The sequence below is a fragment of the Eublepharis macularius genome, chromosome 1, assembly GCF_028583425.1.
Source record: "Eublepharis macularius isolate TG4126 chromosome 1, MPM_Emac_v1.0, whole genome shotgun sequence".
In the NCBI taxonomy this organism is placed as follows: domain Eukaryota; kingdom Metazoa; phylum Chordata; class Lepidosauria; order Squamata; family Eublepharidae; genus Eublepharis; species Eublepharis macularius.
Genome location: NC_072790.1, coordinates 113702764 through 113721634, shown reverse-complemented (window position 1 = coordinate 113721634; position 18871 = coordinate 113702764). Strand labels below are relative to the sequence as shown.

The 18871-nt window shown below is 40.0% G+C and overlaps 1 protein-coding gene across 1 annotated transcript in view; it reads right to left on the bottom strand.

Annotated features, from left to right (window-relative positions):
- L3MBTL3 (L3MBTL histone methyl-lysine binding protein 3) overlaps positions 1–18871 on the bottom strand; it is a 165136-nt gene that overhangs the window by 63970 nt on the left and 82295 nt on the right. Inside the window, exons 11-12 of the mRNA XM_054996165.1 lie at positions 11265–11416; positions 7463–7539 (exon numbers count right to left, since the gene is read on the bottom strand). Of these exons, the coding sequence (XP_054852140.1) occupies positions 7463–7539; positions 11265–11416 (229 nt within the window). The remainder of the gene's footprint in view (positions 1–7462; positions 7540–11264; positions 11417–18871) is intronic.

The following is an 18871-nucleotide window of genomic DNA, read 5'->3' as shown; positions in this document are numbered from 1 at the left end:
TGGAAAGATCTTCAGCTATCATTGACGGGAAGAATAGCAGTGATAAAAATGAATGTTCTCCCAAGGGTTCTATTTCTGTTTCAAAATATTCCATTAGGAATACCCCAAGTATTCTTTAAAGGCTGTACAATCTTTTATCCGGCAGAACAAAAAAACACGAATTAAGCTGAAAGCCCTACAAGATATTAAGGAAAAAGCAGGCTTTGCCCTACCAGATTGGCTCCTTTATTATAAGGCTTGTGTGCTGACCTGGCTGAGAGAGTGGATTACTTTGGAAAATGAAAGACTTTTAAACTTGGAAGGACATGACCTATTGACGGGCTGGCACGCGTTTCTCTGGTATAAAAAATGGGAAAATCATAAATATTTTAAAAATCACTGGATAAGGAAAGCACTAGTACTGGTCAAGGAAAGAATAAGATCTACTTTTTATGAGAAAATTCCTTTGTGGGTTTCCCCAATTGAAGCTTTTACACATCCTTCGTTGAAAAAAGAGGGAAAAACTCCTACCTATAAGATCTTACTGAAACCAACTGGGCTATTAAAAAATCCAAGAGAAATGGCAGAGTTAAACATTGAGCTGGGATGGTGGGGCCAGGCACAACTGGAATCTAGATATAAAAAAGACAAAACGGGAGGTTTTTATGAAAAGGATGAAAATATTGATGTGATACTATGTGGTACCAATGTTAAAATGATAAAGAAAATATATGCTATACTTATAGAGGCAAAATTACAGGGGGAGGAGATCAAAGATACTATGATAAAATGCGCCGAGAATGTGGGACATACAATAGACTTAGAGCAATGGTCACAAATGTGGAAAAGTAATTTAAAGATGACAAAATCGGCCTCATTGAAGGAAAATGTATATAAAATGTTTTATAGGTGGCACCTAACCCCAATTAGGTTAGCTAAATCTTGCTTAAATATGTCAAATATTTGCTGGAAGTGTGAGAAGATACCGGGATCTTACTATCATATGTGGTGGACATGCAAAAAAGCAGTGGAGTTCTGGAAGATGGTACATACAATGTTACAACAGATACTGATTACTCCACTACCTTTGAAACCAGAACTTTTTTAATTTGATGTTGAATATAATTACAACAGCTAGGATTGCATATGCGAGACTTTGGAAAATGACAACTATCCCAACACAAGAAAACCTGGTCGAAAAAATACTTGAGACGGCTGAAATGGACAAATTGTCGAGTTTATTGAATGAATTGGACATTACAACCTATAATGACATTTGGGACCCTTTTTACAAATGGATACAAGATAAGTTTGGAGAAATTTAATTTTCAACTAAAATGTGGTCCTTTATGGACATTATAGAAGATAAATGGAAAAATTTGCAAATAGAGAGCTGATTAGCAGAATACTAAGACATGTATTAGAGTGAATGGTGCAATGTAATAGATATGTAATTTCTTTTTTTGTTCTTTCTTCTCTTTCTATCCCCCCTCCTTTTACCTTTTATTCCCTATTTTCTATCTAAAAAATAAAAACAATTATATAAAAAAGAAAAAAAAGGGACTATGACCTCCTGCAATTTCGATGCAATGGCCCTTTTGATACAACTCAAGACTGAGTTTGCCTTTTTTGCCACTGCATCACACTGACCGCTCATATTTAGTTTACAGTCCACTCTTACTCCAAGATCTCATTCACATACATTACTACCCAGAAGTGTATCCCTCATCTAGTATTTGTGCTTCACATTTTTGTGGCCCAGATGTAACACTCTGCACTTATTTATGTTGAATTGCATCCTGTTCACGACCACCTCCAGAGTATTCCAGTGCTGAATTTTAACTATATCTTCTTGGGTGTTTGCCACTCCTCCCAATTTGGTATCATCAGCAAATTTAATGAGTAGCCCGTTTACCCCTTCATCCAGCTCATTGATAAAAATATTGAAAAGTACTGGGCCCAAAATCAAGCCCTGCAGCACCCCACTGGACACCTCCCTCCGATCTGATAAAACACCATTGACCACCAATCTTTCGGTGCGGTCCTCTAACTAGTTCCCTATCCACCAAACTGTCCTACAGTCCAATCTGCAGTCTTCCAGTTTACCTATTAGAATGTCATGGGGAACCTTATCAAAAAGCTTTGCTGAAATCCAAGTAAATCACGTCAACAGAGTTCCCACGATCCAATAAGCTTGTCACTCGATCAAAGAAGGAAACCAGGTTGGTCTGACAAGATCTGTTAGGGACAAAACCATGCTGACTTCCCCGGATCACTGAGCGATCCTTCAGATGCTTACAGATTGATCCCTTTAAAATCTGCTCTAATATCTTCCCAGCAACAGAAGTCAGACTGACTGGCCTGTAGTTTCCCAGGTCATCCTTCTTCCCTTTCTTAAGGATTGGGATAACATTAGCTCTTCTCTAATTTTGTGGCACATCCCCAGGCCTCCAGGAAGCCTTGAAGATGATGGACAGAGGCTCTGCAAGTTCTCTAGAAAGTTCTTTGAGCACTCTTGGGTGCACACCATCCGGCCCAGGGGATTTGTATTTGTCCAGTGCAGCCAGGTGCCTCTCCACAACCTCTCTGTCAATGTCAACTAGCCACCCAGATGTCCAGTCATATCTTCTACCATCTCTAGATGGGCTCCAGTTCTTCAGGGAGAAAACAGCGGCAAAAAAGTCATTAAGTCTGTCTGCTTTTTCTCTGTCCTCCATCAGAGTTTCTCCTTCTATTCCCAACAGCAGTCCAATTGTCTCTTTTACCTTATGTTTGCTTCTCACATATCTGTAGAAGTTTTTCTTATTGTAGCGAGCCCTCCTGGCCAGACCCAGCTCATACTGAGCTTTGGCTTCTCTGATGGCTGATCTGCAGTACCTAGTAACCCTCATATACTCCTCTTTAGAGGTCTGTCTTTCCTTTCCTGAACATTTCTTTTTTCTTCCTTAGCTTATTCTGCAGCTCCCTGTTCATCCACATCGGTTTCTTGGAGCCCTTACCATGTTTCTATCTTGCTGGAAAAGTGAGGGCTTGAGCTTGCAGAAACTCATGTTTGAGAAGAGCCCTCCCTTCACTTGCTCCTTTCCCTTCTAGCACACTCCCCCCACAGAATGGCTCTCATCATGCCTCTGAGTTCATTAAAGTCGACCCTACAAAAATCTAAGCTATGAGTCTGGCTACAAAATTCCTTGGCCCCCCACAGCAACTGGAATTCAAGGAGGACATGGTCACTTCCCCCTAAGGTCCCCACCACCTTCACCCCATCTACCAATTCTTCCCTGTTGGTTAATGTTAAGTTTAGTATGGCCGAGTATGGCTCCTCCATTTGAAAAAGGAAGTTATCAGCCAGGCAGGTCAGGAAGTTGCGTGATTCTTGTCGCTTTGCTGAGCTTGCCTCCCAGCACACATCTAGGAAGTTGAAGTCACCCATAATTATAAGGTTCTGATGTCTGGATACTCTACCAATCTGTTGAAGGAGGGCAGCATCCATTTCCTCTCCCTGGTCAGGAGGTCTGTAGCAGACTCCAACAACAATACCCTTTGTCCTTCCTCCCCTTATTTCCATCCATATACTTTCCACTGGGCTATCAACCACATTTTCCAGAACTTCCTGACAATCAAGCCCTTTCCTCACATACAATACCACTCCGCCTCCTCTTCTACTCTTCAGGTTTTTCTTGAACAACTTGTACCCATCTACTATCACATTCCAGTCATGGGAATCATCCAACCAAGTCTCAGTAATTCCTACTATATTGTAGCCATCTGTTTGCAAGAGAAGCTCAAGCTCTTCCTTCTTATTACCCATACTTCGGGCATTGGTATATAGGCACCTATAGCCTTGTACCTTTGTTTGATCTGTCCTACCCCCTTCCCCTTGCAGCATCAGTTTAAAGCTCTCCTGATGAAGGTCTCCAGGTTCTTTCCAAACATTTCTTCCCTGACCTTGAGAGGTGAAGCCCATCATGTGCCAGAAGGCCTTCTCTGAGAAAACTTATCCCGTGGTCCCAGAACCCAAAGCGCTCCTGCTGACACCACCACCTCAGCCAACGATTCACCTAGAGTATGATCTGCTCCCTTTGCATTCCTCTTCCTTTGACAGGAAGGATGGAAGAAAATACCACCTGTGCCCCCAATGTCTTCAACTGCCTTCCAAGAGCTTCATAGTCCTCTTTAATTCTCGTGATGGTATTCACGGCTGTGTCATTCATTCCCATGTGAACCAGCACAAACAGGTACTGATAAGTCGGTCTGATCAGTTTTGGCAGTCGGTCTGTAATATCCTGAACTCTGGCCCTCGGCAAGCAACACATCTCTCGGAGTAGGGGATCTGGCCTGGACACATGACATTCCATACCCCTGAGCAGAGAGTCCCCGACAACCACCACTTTCCGTTTTCGTGCACTTCCGTGTGATCCCATGCCCACTTCACTACCTCCTCCAGGTCTTTGTGGTTCTCCTTCCACTTTTGTCTCTGTCACCATCTGAAGCACCTCAATATGACTGAGCTCCAGTGGACCAGAACTCTGGATTGGGTGGAGTTCTTGCCTTATGCAGAATACTGTTACAGTAATAGCCTACTCAGCTTCACAGAGAAAAAAACCTTCCAAGTGACTCAAGGTTTTGAAGGAAAGTTTATGCCAATGCTGGGCACAGACCCAGATGTGAAGAGGGGTGATTTGAAAAACTGGTGGACTAGAATTGTGTCACAGTGCGATGTAATGAAACAAATGTTGGAGAGGGCCAAACATGATTACAAACTCCAAGCAGATAAGAAACGTTCACCCCCTTGGGACCTGAAGATAGGAGACAGTGTTCATATAGCCACAAAAAAATTGAAGGGAGCACAACCCAGCAAAAAACTGACAGCCCCCCCTGTCAGCCAGCTGAAATTTAAAGGGTTAAGTGGCATGGAAAGGGATCTTTAAACTTCAGCTGGCCTGTGGGGGCAATCCCCCATCTGCAGTCCAGCTGAAGCACGGGAAGGTCCCTTTCCATGCCACTTGCAATTGGCATGGAAAGTGCTCTTTAAACTTCAGCTAGCTGGTGGGGAAAACACCCCTGTGGGCCAGCTGAAGTACAGGGAAGGCCCTTTCCGTGCCACTTGCAAGCGGCACAGAAAGGGCCCTTTAAAATGCAGCTGTCTGGTGGGGGAAATCCTCCTGCAGATCAGCTGAAGCGTGGGAAGCCCCACCCCATTTATTTTACCCAATGGGAGGGGGAGAACCCTCTCATTCCCCTCCCATTGGGTGAAATAAGCAACGGGGCAGAAAGTTTGTGTGCTCTGAATCTTCATGGAGCATACCGAAGCAGGGCAATAAGCAGTTTCTGAAGCAGCTTGCCACTAGGGGTGTGCAATGGCGAAATATTTGGTTTTCCCGCTTTGGAATACCCCGAAACCCGAAGTAAGCTGCTTCAGATTCGGGTTATCGGAATTGCTTCAGTATGCTTTGTAATTATTCAGAGTTAGGGGGGAAACTGTCACGAAGCCCCCCCAACTGAGCCCCCTTTCCCCCAACCCCAACCCCACTTACCTGTCCTGAAGGCAGGAGTTGGCTCCTCCGCCACCCGCGCCACCACTTCCACCTCTGCAGCAGCCAGCAGGGCAGCAGGGAAGGCCATAGCCGGCGCCTCCGACACGGGGAAGGCTGCAGCCACAGCCTCTGCTGCCTGTGCTGCCGCCACGAGGGAGCTCTTTAAATAGGCCCCAAAGCAACCCAAAGTGCCCCGAATTGCTTTGGGAAGGTCTGATTTGGTATTTCCTAATCGGAGCCATCATACTGGCCCTGATTCGGAAATACCGAATCTTTATGAATCGGGCCTGATTAGTTTTTTTCCCGAATTGGGAACCCGAAGCGCACACCCCTGCTTGCTGCTTCAGAAATCACTTATTTCTGATTTTTTCCCCGCTTTTGAAATTCCAAAGCAGGAAAACCGAATCTCTCTGTCCCTGCATACCCCTAGTTCACAACTGGACTATTTAGTCTTCTTTCAGAGCCATTCATCTCTATTGTCGTTTTATTCTGCTCACACATTTTTTCCAAACTATACTCCTTGATCTTCTACCCTTGGTCTCCCTTTTCTCACACTGCATTTTTGAACCATTAGCTGCCTTGGTGGCCTTGATGAGAGCAGAAAGATGTGGTTAAATAAATAAATAAATAAATAACTGTTGTCTTCCCTTTCTTCCAGCCCCCCTGGTTCCTCTGCACTTTTTTTCTTGCTCCACTACTTCCTTAAGCTTCTCAGTGATATATGAAAAGCTAATGACAGCCAAGACAGGAGGCTTCAATACTAGCAGAATATAGGTTCATATGGAAAATATTAATGTGTACTCCACTTGAAAAATTCCAGCTATAAAACAACAGACTGAACCCTTCATTACCACACTTAAAGAACAAAAGACATCATGCAAGCCTGCTGTGGCTTTGAACATGCAAGAAACAGTGACTGCGAGAACTGAGCATTTCACTTTAAAGCTACAGAGTAAGTAGTGATTTGCACCTACAAGAGGTTTGCATGCACTGGTTTTAAATATAGATGGCCACCTACTCAGCCAACAATCTCTTAGTGAACTAGTGTTAAACAAAATTCCTGCTGGCACTGTCAATGCAAAACATATTTTCGTATCGACTGATATCATGGGGGAAAATATTACTACTGTGAGAAAGCCAATTTGAGCTTTCAGTGTTTATAAATGCCTACTGTTAAATGGTGACAGCTTTCAAAGCACTACTTTCCCATACTTTGAGTCATAATATGGCAGTAAAATACACCAATACCCTGTGTGGGCTATTTTACAAAATTTGCTATACAACAAGCTGCAATTAACACACTGACAAGTTAAATATTTATAGTACATGTAAAGGTTGGCCTATAAATAGACTGCACAAGGTAATTTCAGAGTCCCAAGCGATGCCTCATGGTTTCTGAAGCTTTTCTCATTTATTGATTCCCATTTGCTTGTTATTAGAGTTGTCCATAATGAAATGTTTCTCTCTCACAGTAACTGACTTCACTTGAGTCATGTGACTTTCTCATTTGATTAAGTTCCATAATGGTTAATGTCTTTTATTAACAATCATGCCAAATTCCAGGACAAATGGGAACCTGGTTCTCTTTGACAAGGAAGACTGAATACAAAGAACTGTAATTGTATTTGTGGAATATATCTTTCCCATCTCTATCAGTGTTCTGAAGTCCTCTTCGTCAACTGAGGAATTATTCCTGAATATGGGGAGCCCAGTGGGTACAGCATGGGATTCAGTGCAGAGGACTCCAGCTTGTACAGGGAATCTGCAGAAACTATGGCTACCCCTCATCCTTGTACTAGTTGGCTTCCAGTCACACAACGCCAACTTTGGGTCTACTCCATAATGTGAACTTCTGATTTTTCTTCTCCTCTCTACTTCCCTTGGTACTCTTAATAATCACAGCTTCTAATATGAAATGAATTTGTACAGATGTGCTCTTTCATACAGACCTGGAGGAGTAACAAGGGTTTTTCTATGTTCTTTACACCAACCAACAGGATGAATATGTGGACTGGATGCTTCACACCTACAGGGTAAACAAAGAGTGATGTTTCTTTTCCATACATGGTTTGCAATTTAGGTTCTGTCTAAGACATCTTATAGCCTGCAGGGGACACAGACATGCATACAATTTGCATTGTTTACTAAATAGGGAGAGGAGTTCATATTTGCTAGGGCTAAAGAAGAAGATCTGATATTAATTCAATATTAATAAAGAAGATCTGTTATTGGCAAACTTGAGTGAGTTCTGTTTTGCTAGCAATATTTTGTTGTTCTTTATAGTTTTTTGTTTCTTACTATATTTAAAAAAAAACTTTTAAAAAGTTCTGTGCTACCTTTAGTATATGGAGAGTGATGATATAAATATTTTAGATAAACAAAATAAGGAATGTTTAATATTTTCTGTATTAGCACAACTTGCTCTTCAAGCCAGAATACCCTATAACTTTAATAGGATTACTTTTCAGAGGGAAGTTTAATGACTGCAGCATAGAGTTGTTAACTTTTTAAATTTTCTCAATTAGGTCTCCCACTGTCTCACAGAGCCTTTGGACTCAGTATTTGAATATCTGGATAAACATTTGGGTAAATATTTAATAGTGTATCTATAATGCTAAAATAACAGTCTTTCAATAACTCATAATGGCTCACTAGCAAACATAACATAAATGGACACTTATCTACAAAACTTTTCCCACTAATATCCAGATGAATTCCTGGGAGTAAGACTAATCAAATTATCTAATACTACAAAAGCCATAGATCACCATCTAGTGTTCACTGTGAACTTCACATCTAAAAATGTGCCTTGGATTAATCAAGTAAAATAATGATCATAGTTAGGATTGTGAGCCACCGGCTGGGAATCAACAGGGGTTCAGGAGTCAGGGACATGGGAAGTGCTGTCGAGCAATGGTGATATGCCCTGTGTAGGAAAACATGAAAGTAACATCACATTTCTTATTCCTAGAGAAGCGTGGCATTCTGAGTTTCCCAAGAAGTGACGTAATGTCATCATCCAATGGCAATTTTTCCCTGCTAGAGTGCTGTCAGATGACAGAAGAGGTCCCACCCCCAGCAGGAGCATGGCAAGCCTAATCACAGGGCAAAGAAATGCATATGTATTTCCCCATGATCATAAACCCAGCTAAGTAATTTGATTAACCTGAAATCTCTCAAAAGCAGCAACTTCCTTTAGTTCTTAAAAAGTGATTTCTTGGTTAGAGGCAAATGTGGTTATTATTAAAGGATTAAAAGAAAACAAAGAATGCTGTAACACTCTCACTGTACAACCTCATGATCTTTTTTCAGATTTGGTAATTTCAAACTAAGGCAATATTATTACAAAGCAGGGTGATATATGGTTGTTGTGGATTTTCCGGGCTGTATAGCCGTGGTCTTGGCATTGTAGTTCCTGACATCAGGAACTACAATGCCAAGACCATGGCTATACAGCCTGGAAAATCCACAACAACCATCGTTCTTCGGCTGTGAAAGCCTTCGACAATATATCAGGGTGATATACATGTTAACACACGAGTCCTAGATGTTATTGTTTACTATTGTATCTTCCAAGAGTTTAATCACTTAATGCTTGTTTGATTTCCCTCCTCATTTCATCCTTCTTTAAAGTTGAACAAATTACTACTTGTTTTTTTTAAGTTATACAAGTATAGAAAGAGAAATGTCCTGTAATGTTCAACTTATCACTTGATCCGATTCCTGTTTTCTATGCCCCTCCTCGTCAGCCAGATGAGTAGTGGGAGGGGGGGGCAGTGGCTAGGAACTGGTTAGGGTTGCCAGGTTCCTTTACCCTCTCAACGAGATGGGTGGGACCCAGCATTCATCTTTTCTGATGTCTTCTGGTCCCATTTGGGGCACAGATAGGCCTGCTGAAAAGTGCAGGAGCAATCCCTGAGTGGCGCGATGATGTCACTCAGAGGAATGAATTGTCATATATGGCCCCTGCATATCTGCCATGAATGTATATGAGTTCTGCCTCTGGCTTTTGAGAGTGTGGAAAGTTCTTTATTTCTCCATGCCAAAAGGTTATCTTACAAATATTTACTTTCACTTTCTCACTCGCTGAGCCAGTATCCTTGATAGCCACCCAAAGCTGGCTTGTGGTGTGCTTCTCCTGAGAACCTAAGATAAGTTCAACTTTCTCACTGTCTGTTCTAAAACAATGTCTCGCTACAAACCGCCCCCCCTTAATGGTCCTCCGTCCTAAGGCATGAAGATTCCCTATAACTAACATTGCTAGCCCCACATATGTCACTTCTGCCAATTTCCACTGTCTATGCACCTTGTACTGAATAGATCTTCAACTGGAACACCTGTATGTTAACTGTGGAGAACTTGGGGAGCCAACTGCCAGGGACTGACAGACATCATCTTGCTGCCCAGGAGTGCACCCAGGAGGCCTATTCCCCTGCCTTCCCGCCCCCCTGCTGGCCAGGTGAGTGATGTAGGGGGGTGAAGGGTGTGAGCAGGGGATCCTCCACCCCCACCTGGGATCCCTACTAGTGGCTGTGGCCTGGATACATGCCCCACACTTTCCACAGTGAACACAGATGCAAGAATTCATTGAGCTTCTCTGCCTCCTCTCCATCTTCCTTTGACAGTCCTTTTATTCCTTGGTCATTCAAAGGCCTAACTATTTCTCTTTCCAGTTCCATGTCCTGGATATATTTTTAAATACTCATTGTTTGTTCTGATGCTATTAGCAACCTGCTCCTCAAATTCTCTTTTTGCGTGCCTTACATGTTCTAACATGTTTCTCTCACTTTCTGCATTTTCTTTACTCTCTTTTTATGTCTTTTTATTTTGCCTTCCTTTTCAGATCTCCTAGCAACCATCCACTTCTCCTAAAGGAAGGCTGCCTCATAGTTAAACATGGCAGACTAGCTGAAAAATAAAAGCTGAGCAAAAACTGCCCAACTCTAGAACTGTGCAGAGTAGGAAGGGGGAGTTCCATGGCCCACTGTCATCTTACAGTGAACAAGCTGCATTCAGCTACTACATTTCATATTGTTCCCCACTTCCATAATTCTTTGCAGGACCTCAGCTTATTATTTATACCCAAAATTCTGCTTCAAAAGATCTAACCATCTGTGAGTAAAATATAATAGAAGAAATATAAACAATCAGAGCAGAATTCTTTGTTTCCATTTCTTGAGACAATTAATGTAAATGAATGTAATTATTATGCATACATAATACAACTTTATAGAGGGATCCCGTTCCCCTAGTGGGGATCGGGGAGTCTCAAACCCAACCTCCATCTCCCCACCACTTCCCTCCCGGCTGGTGGGGGGAGGGTAAGATGTGGGGAATGGGCCCAGGAACCCCACAGTGCACTCCTGTGCACTCCTGAGTGCTTCCTTGTCACACAGGGAATTATGTTTTTGATTTTTTTAAAAAGGTCCCATCCCATTATAGTAGGCCAAAGAAGAAACATTGATTTATATACTCAACAAATCTTTTGATAATTATGAGACTGAAAAACAGTCTGTTAAACAAATAGTTCATAGAGCAATTAGCACTTTGAATTAACGAATTATCACAAAAATGCAGGCAATGATCAGGCCGCTGCAGACTGTTGAGTTTCTTTCATTAATAATCATAAACCTAGGGACACTCTGATAAAATACAAGACTTACAGTTCATGGAAATCACAGAACAGGGGGGGAAGTTAATCAGAAGTCCAATTGTTATTATTAAACTAAGAAAACTTTTAAAAAGACATACCAATAGTCATAGCTCTCATCCCAGTTGTCAAAATGGACCAAGAAACGATTTTCTACCATGTCTGTTACCGTAGCAACACATATGAATGCAGGGTTCTTTTTATCCACGGCTTCAAGTTTCATCCCCACTCGAAATCCTGATGGAATTACTGTCTGAAATGGTAAGTTTAAAAGAAATGATCAGTAAGAAGATGGTGTATTAGCTATATTAAGCACTAATGGCAACACCATATAAAGTAGAAATATGACAGCAGATTACATGAGTCATGTATCTCCAAAAACTCTTGAATTAACCAACATTATGAGGTTAAAGAATATGTAGGACCCCATTACATGAAAGTGGAACAATAAAACAGACAGTCCTCATCATGCATTTTGAACCCCCAAAATAATCTGAACATGTTAAAATTTGATTATCATTCTATCTTATCCAACATCAATCTGTAACAAACTTTGCAAAACAAATTTTGCCGATTTGGAATAACATGTAGCAGGAAATTTCCTGGACAGTTATAGCCTCATGCTCTCCAAACTAAGTATGGATCCTGGCAAGCATTTTACCACATCTGCCATTTTGTGACATTTTTGAATTTTGAAAGGATAATTCAGGGGATGTATATAGGAGATCATTTGCCACAGTGCAACTATTTGAGCCAAGAGGAAAGGCATGGTATAAATATTTTAATTAATAAATAAATTAAAAACATACTTGTTTAGCAAATATCTGAAAAACTCTGTCAAGATGAGACTAACTGATCTATACAGAACTATTTGTAAGCCATCTTGTATTGCAGAAGTTTTCTGTATCTACCCCAGGTCAGTTCTTGTTTTATGTGTAATTTCTGGAAGAGGTGTTAGGGATTGCAGTGCCATTTTTCTGAGTTATGTTTCTCTTGCTGTTTATTTCTACATCTACATGGCTGTATAATGTTACCAAGCTCATCCTAAGCAGATCTTATGAGATGACTAAGCTACCCATGGAAGAAAGTGCTGGCCCCTGATGCTTCATGTGATGCCATTGTATCAATTTGGTGTAGTGGTTAAGAGCGCAGGACTCTAATCTGGAGAGCTGGGTTTGATTCCCCACTCCTCCACTTGAAGCCAGATGGGTGACCTTGGGCTAGTCACGGCTCTCTGGAGCTCTCTCAGCCCCACCCACCTCACAGGGTGTTTTGTTGTGGGGATAATAATGACATACTTTGTATTTTTTTTAAATTTTTTATTGGATTAGATTATAATATCATTCAGCACATTCGTTACCCCCTTGTAAGTCTATTTCTAACCCCCTCCCTTTCCTCCCCCCTTTTTAGTTGACTTCCAACAGTTTTCCAACCCTTAGTCTATTTTATTGCTTAATTACTTAATATCTCATATACCCTGTTAAACACACACTTAATACTCTTTTCTCTAAGCTTATTAAATCTCTACTAAAATATCTCTATATCTCTATGGTACAACTTTCCCTTTAAATACCTCAGGTAAACCATATATTCTACCGAAGATAATGCTAGCATAATCATATATATTAGCAATCAAGATATTAAAAATATAACATTACATCCATTTTACTTTCCGATTATCTAAACTCTTTACTTTCCACAATCCTCCTAATTCTAATATTACACACCCATCTTTTACTTTTCTTGTTCTGAGCTTATTTCAAGTCTATAAGGTAACTGTTATACTCAAATATCTATTATATACTCTTTACTTAAACTATATATTGTACATAATATCTAGCTAGCTTAATCTTATATATCTTATATATCCATAGTAAAACATCTATTATTTAATACTCTATAATTTTTACTTTTATCATAATCCCAATGGTAGCTTAGATTTCTATAATTATATTCCCCCTTTCCCGGTAAAGTCACTTCTCTCTTCTTCTTCTATTACATTTCAATAAATCTCGAACTGCCACAGTTCCCCTTTCACGTCCCATTTTTTTTCTAGATATTGTTTCAATTTCTCCCAATCTGCATTAAATTGTCCTGGATCAAGATCTTTAAGTTTTCTTGTCATTTTGTCCATCTCAGCCATGTACAGCAATTTATAGATCCAATCTTCTGTAGTTGGTATTTCTTGTACTTTCCATTTCTGCGCATATAAAAGTCTTGCTGCTGTAATCATGTAAAATAACCATGTTCTATACTGCATTGGAACATCTTCCATTCCCAAGTTCAGTAGCAGCAATTCTGGGTTCTTATTTATTTGGGTTTGCAAAACCTCATTGATTACTTCAATTATATCTCCCCAGTATTGCTTCGCTACCTCACAAGTCCACCACATGTGGTATAATGATCCTTCATGTTTTTTACATTTCCAGCATTTATTCGACATATTAATATTTCCTAGCGCAATTTTCTTTGGTGTCAAGTACCAACGATAAATCATTTTGTAGACATTCTCTTTAATACTTGTACATGTTGTAATCTTCAAAGTCGTTTTCCACAGGTATTCCCACGCCTCCATTGTTATTTCTTTGTGAAAATTTATAGCCCACTTCACCATCTGGACTTTTACTGTCTCATCCTCTGTAAACCATTTTAAAAGTACTTTATAAATCCTTGAAATTTCCTTTTTACCTTCTTGAAAAATTACATCTTCTAATTCTGAATTCTCCGTTCTTATTCCTCCTTTCAAACAGTCCGAATTGTAAAGATCTCTGATCTGTCTGTATTGAAACCATCCATAACATGGAGACAGCTCTTCTTCTGTTTTTATTCTCAATTTTGAAAATTCTACTCGAGTTATCTCCTTGTAGGTTAAACATTGCTGCTCATTATCAACAGCTCTCGGATCTATTACTTCATACGGAACCACCCAAGAAGGAATTCCATCTTGTAGGTAATTTTTATACTTCTTCCAAATTGTGAAGAGGCTTCTCCGGATATAGTGGTGTATAAACATAGAGTCTGCTTTTACTTTATCATACCACAAATATGCATGCCATCCAAATGTTTTTTTGTATCCCTCCAAAGCCAATAACTTGCGGTTTTTCAACGTCATCCATTCTTTTATCCATGCCAAACATATTGCTTCGTAATATAGTCTTAGATTGGGCAGCTGCATTCCACCTCTCTTTAGCGTCCTGCAATACTTTCATTTTCACACGAGGTTTCTTGCCTGCCCACACAAAGTCCGATATTTTCCTTTGCCATTTTTCAAATTGTTTGGAGTCTCGGATAATTGGAATTGTTTGTAACAAGAACATCACTCTTGGCAATACATTCATCTTTACTGCTGCAATTCTTCCCAACCATGACAAATTCAACTTATTCCATTTTATCAAGTCTCGCTCTATTTGTATCCACAATTTCTCATAGTTATTCTTAAATAAGTCTATGTTTTTCGCAGTTAGTTCAATACCAAGATATTTCACCTTATTTGTTACTTCACAGTCCGTTATTTCCATTAGTTCTTGTTGTTTCTGTTTAGTCATATTCTTACATAGTATCTTTGACTTCCTTTTATTTACATAAAATCCTGCCAAATCTCCAAATTCCTTTATTTTCTCCATTACCTTTGGCATGTTCTCAATTGGGTCGTCCACAATTAACATTATATCATCCGCAAATGCTCTGACCTTGTAGGAAAACTCTTTTATTTTTATTCCTCGGATTGCATCATCTTCCCGTATCTGAATCATCAATATTTCCAAAACCAAAATAAACAACAATGGTGACAGAGGGCAACCCTGTCTTGTACCTTTACCTATTGTTAATTTTTTAGTCACATCATCATTCACCACAATTGCTGCACTCTGGTCCCTATAAATTTCTTTCACTGCTCGTATGAACTTTTCTCCCATTTGCAGCTTCTCCATAGTGGCAAACATAAAGTCCCAGTTCAAGTTGTCAAATGCTTTTTCAGCGTACGCGAAGAAGAAACCAACTTCTCTATCACAACGCTTGTCATAGTATTCAATAGCATTTATAACTGTCCTTAAGTTGTCTTTGATTTGTCTATTTGGCAAAAATCCAGCTTGCTCCTCTGCAATAAATTCAGACATCCATCCTTTTATTCTCTCAGCCAAAATCTTCGCAAAGATTTTGTAATCATTGTTCAGCAACGAAATTCGTCTATAATTTTTAACATTGGTCAAATCCTGTCCCTCCTTAGGAATCAATGATATATTAGCTTCTCCCCAAGTATCGGGGATCCTCTGATCTCTCATGACTCCATTAATCACTTCTTTCAGGAAAGGCGCCAGTTCATTAGCCATTACTTTATAGAATTTAGCTGTTAGTCCATCCGGACCTGGTGCCTTTCCTAATTTTGTTGACTGAATTGCCTCTTTTATTTCCTCCTCCGTCACTTCCCTATTCAATTTTTCTCTCCAGCTTTCAGAAATTGCAGGGAGCTTCATCTTTTCCAAATACCTCGTTATAGAGTCTTTATTCACTTCCTTTTTTTGGTACAGCTTTGCATAAAATTTAAAAAAAGCTCTACTAATGGCTGCCTGCTCCAAATATGTCTTATCCTCCTCACAAATTTTATTTATGATTCTCTTCTCTTCTCTTTTCTTTAGTTGCCACGCCAAATATTTCCCAGGCTTGTTTGCACCCTCAAACGACTTCTGGTTCATTCTCTTAAGATTCCATTCCAATTCCTTGTTGTTCATTGCCGTCAATTGTTCTTGTAGGATTTTAATATCCTGATATATCTTCATTTTTCCCGGTCTCTTCTTAAGTTCTCTTTGGCTTTTATTTTCTCCATAATCTCTAACCTCTTCTCCTCTTTTTTCTTTCTAGCTCTTGCATTTAAATCCATTAGTATGCCTCTGGTCACTGCTTTATAAGTGTCCCATACCTTATTAGTCGAAACTTCCTTATTCATATTATGTTGTATAAAGAATCTGGTCTCTCTTCGTAACAACTCAATGTTTTCTTCTTCATGCAAAAGATCTTCATTTATTCTCCATCCTTTTCTTTTATTTCTTTTCCCAAATCTCCACATAATTGGGTTGTGATCTGAGCCTACCATAGGCATTATTTCCACATCTTTAGTCCATAACGCTAAGTCTTTGGAGGCCCAGATCATGTCAATTCGTGATAAAGTAAAATGTCTTGCAGAATAAAATGTATATTGTCTAGTTTTGGGGTTCTGTCTCCTCCACACGTCTTCTAAAGTCTCTTGTTCCTTTATTGCAAAAAAAGACTTTGGTAGTAATCCTCTTTTCTTTTGTGCAGTTCCTGATTTCTTATCTTCATCCAAGTTGGTAACTCCATTGAAGTCTCCAGCTAAACTTATCTGATCATAAGATAGTTCATCCAGTTGTTTTCCCAATTCCTCAAAAAAAATTTCTTTTGCTCCATTAGGTGCATATATTCCAATCACCAACACCTTTTTTAGATTCCACATAATTTCCACTGCTAAATATCTGGCTTCCACATCGCTCACTACTAATTTTGGCTGTAATTCTTCTTTTATATACAACACCACACCTTTTTTCTTTTTTTTTGAAGCAGCCACAAATTCACTTCCCAATTTTGCAAACTTTAAATACTTTATATCTTGCTTTTTAATATGGGTTTCCTGCAAACATACAATGTCACATTTTTGTTTTAATAGCCAGTGGAAGATATTTTTCCTCTTATTAGGCGAGATAAGTCCATTTACATTCCAAGATATTATTTTGCACTCCATAATCATAATCTTGTTGTTGGTAAGTCCTTTACATTGTCCCTAATGAACTTTTCCATCTCCAATTCAGATCTGATGTGCTTTTTAGCTCCTCCAAATTCAAAGGACAGTCCTTCTGGTATTTCCCATCTATATCTTATCTTCATGTCCTTCAAAATCTGGACTAAATCTTTATATTTTTTGCGATCTAACAGCACCGATCTGGGCAATTCCTTCATAATAATCACCACCTTGCCGTCGACCTCCAATGGGTCCTGGAATTGTTTACTCACAATCATTTCTCTTGTGTTTCTAGTCGTGAATTGCACAATCATGTCTCTTGGTAATTTCCTCTGGGTCGCGAATCTTGAATTTATTCTGTATACCACATCTAGGAAAGCCGCAATTTCTTCTTCCTCTTTCCCCAGGTATCCAGCCAAAACTTCTGTAATCTGTTCTTGGGCAGATTTTCCTTCACTTTCCGGCAAACCACGAAATCTCAGTTGTTTCTCCATATGTTTACTTTCTGCTACAGCCATTCTGCCTCTCATCGCCCTCATCTCAGTTCATTGCGTGTCTGCTAAAGTGTCCATTGCATTTTCTACTACATTAACCCTTTGCTGTGTGGCTTGCAAGTCGTTTTGTATTTTTTCCATACCTTTCGTCAGTTCCGCCAATTCCTTCTTAAGTGTCTCTTTAAACTCTTTTGCCATCTCTTGTATCATATCTTTAACTTCTTTGTTTCCTTCTGAAACTTTTTTATCCAAACTTTCAATTGCTGCTTGCCACTCCTTTTTCGCCATCGTGGGGCTAGCTTTGCCTCGCTCCCACGAGTCCGCTCTTTTTCTTAACTCCATGGCGTTTAACTTTATATACTTTTACTTTTAAAAGTCCCAAATTTGATCTATTCCTTTAAGAAAAAAACAAAAACACATTTACACAGTTCAAAATGTCGGGCGTCTTTTCTCTATGGTTATTTCAACTATACTTCTAATCCAAGATGGCCTACTTCCTCTTCCGCTGAAGCCACGACCTTTCCCTTCTTCAAAATGGCGATCTTCTACTTCCTGTCACATAGAAAAGGCCGCTTCTCTCCAGCTTCTCTATCGTTCTGACGTATTTCCTGTTCCTCTGCCATACACAGCAGTTCTCGCGATGTTGAGACTTTCCCACAGTCAACTATCTCTTACTCTCCGCAGGTATGTAAACAATAATCAGCTTTCTCTACTAACTCCGTTATACATAGTCCTTTTTAAAAAAAATTTCTTGCCGGAACTTCCCCTCGTTGTAATCAATCTGTGGCAGTTTTTAAATTTCCTTTAGTACTTTATTTCTTAAAGCAATCTGTCCCGTTTCAAGAGATAGTAATCTTTACCTTCTTAGTCGTTTTCGTGGGTTGTAATCACTGTTTCTGTATTCAATTCACTTCAAGTCCCCTTGTCCCTGTATGAAGCTTGGGCATGCAGGTCTTATGCCAAACAAATTGGCTCCAAAACTGCTGTAGAGATCTTGGCAAAACCTTTCTTCGGGTGGGACCTCAAGGGACGGGAGAGAGTCCGTTGCGCAGGACCCCCCCTCGCCCGAGATCAACGCGCTCTCAGGTTCTTGAGCGTTCTACGCCTGTTCTCCGCCTGAGGACAGTTGGCTACGGGCAAATCCTCGCCCCTCTAGCCTCCAAAACAGCAGCCCGGACAGCTCAGCTCTTAGAGCTGCGTTAGACCTTCATGGATCCCAAACCGGAAGTCTCAATAATGACATACTTTGTAAACGGCTCTGAGTGGGCATTAAGTTGTCCTGAAGGGCAGTATATAAATCGAATGTTGTAATCATCATCATCATCATGGCAACTGGGCAGGGGGTTTGTAGTGGGAAAACACAAAAGATTTCCCAGCTATCTTATTTAGGAGGTTATTTCAGTTGTTTTAGATTTACATGGTCCAGAAACATACTGATAAGAAACATATTTTCAACAAGGTCAAG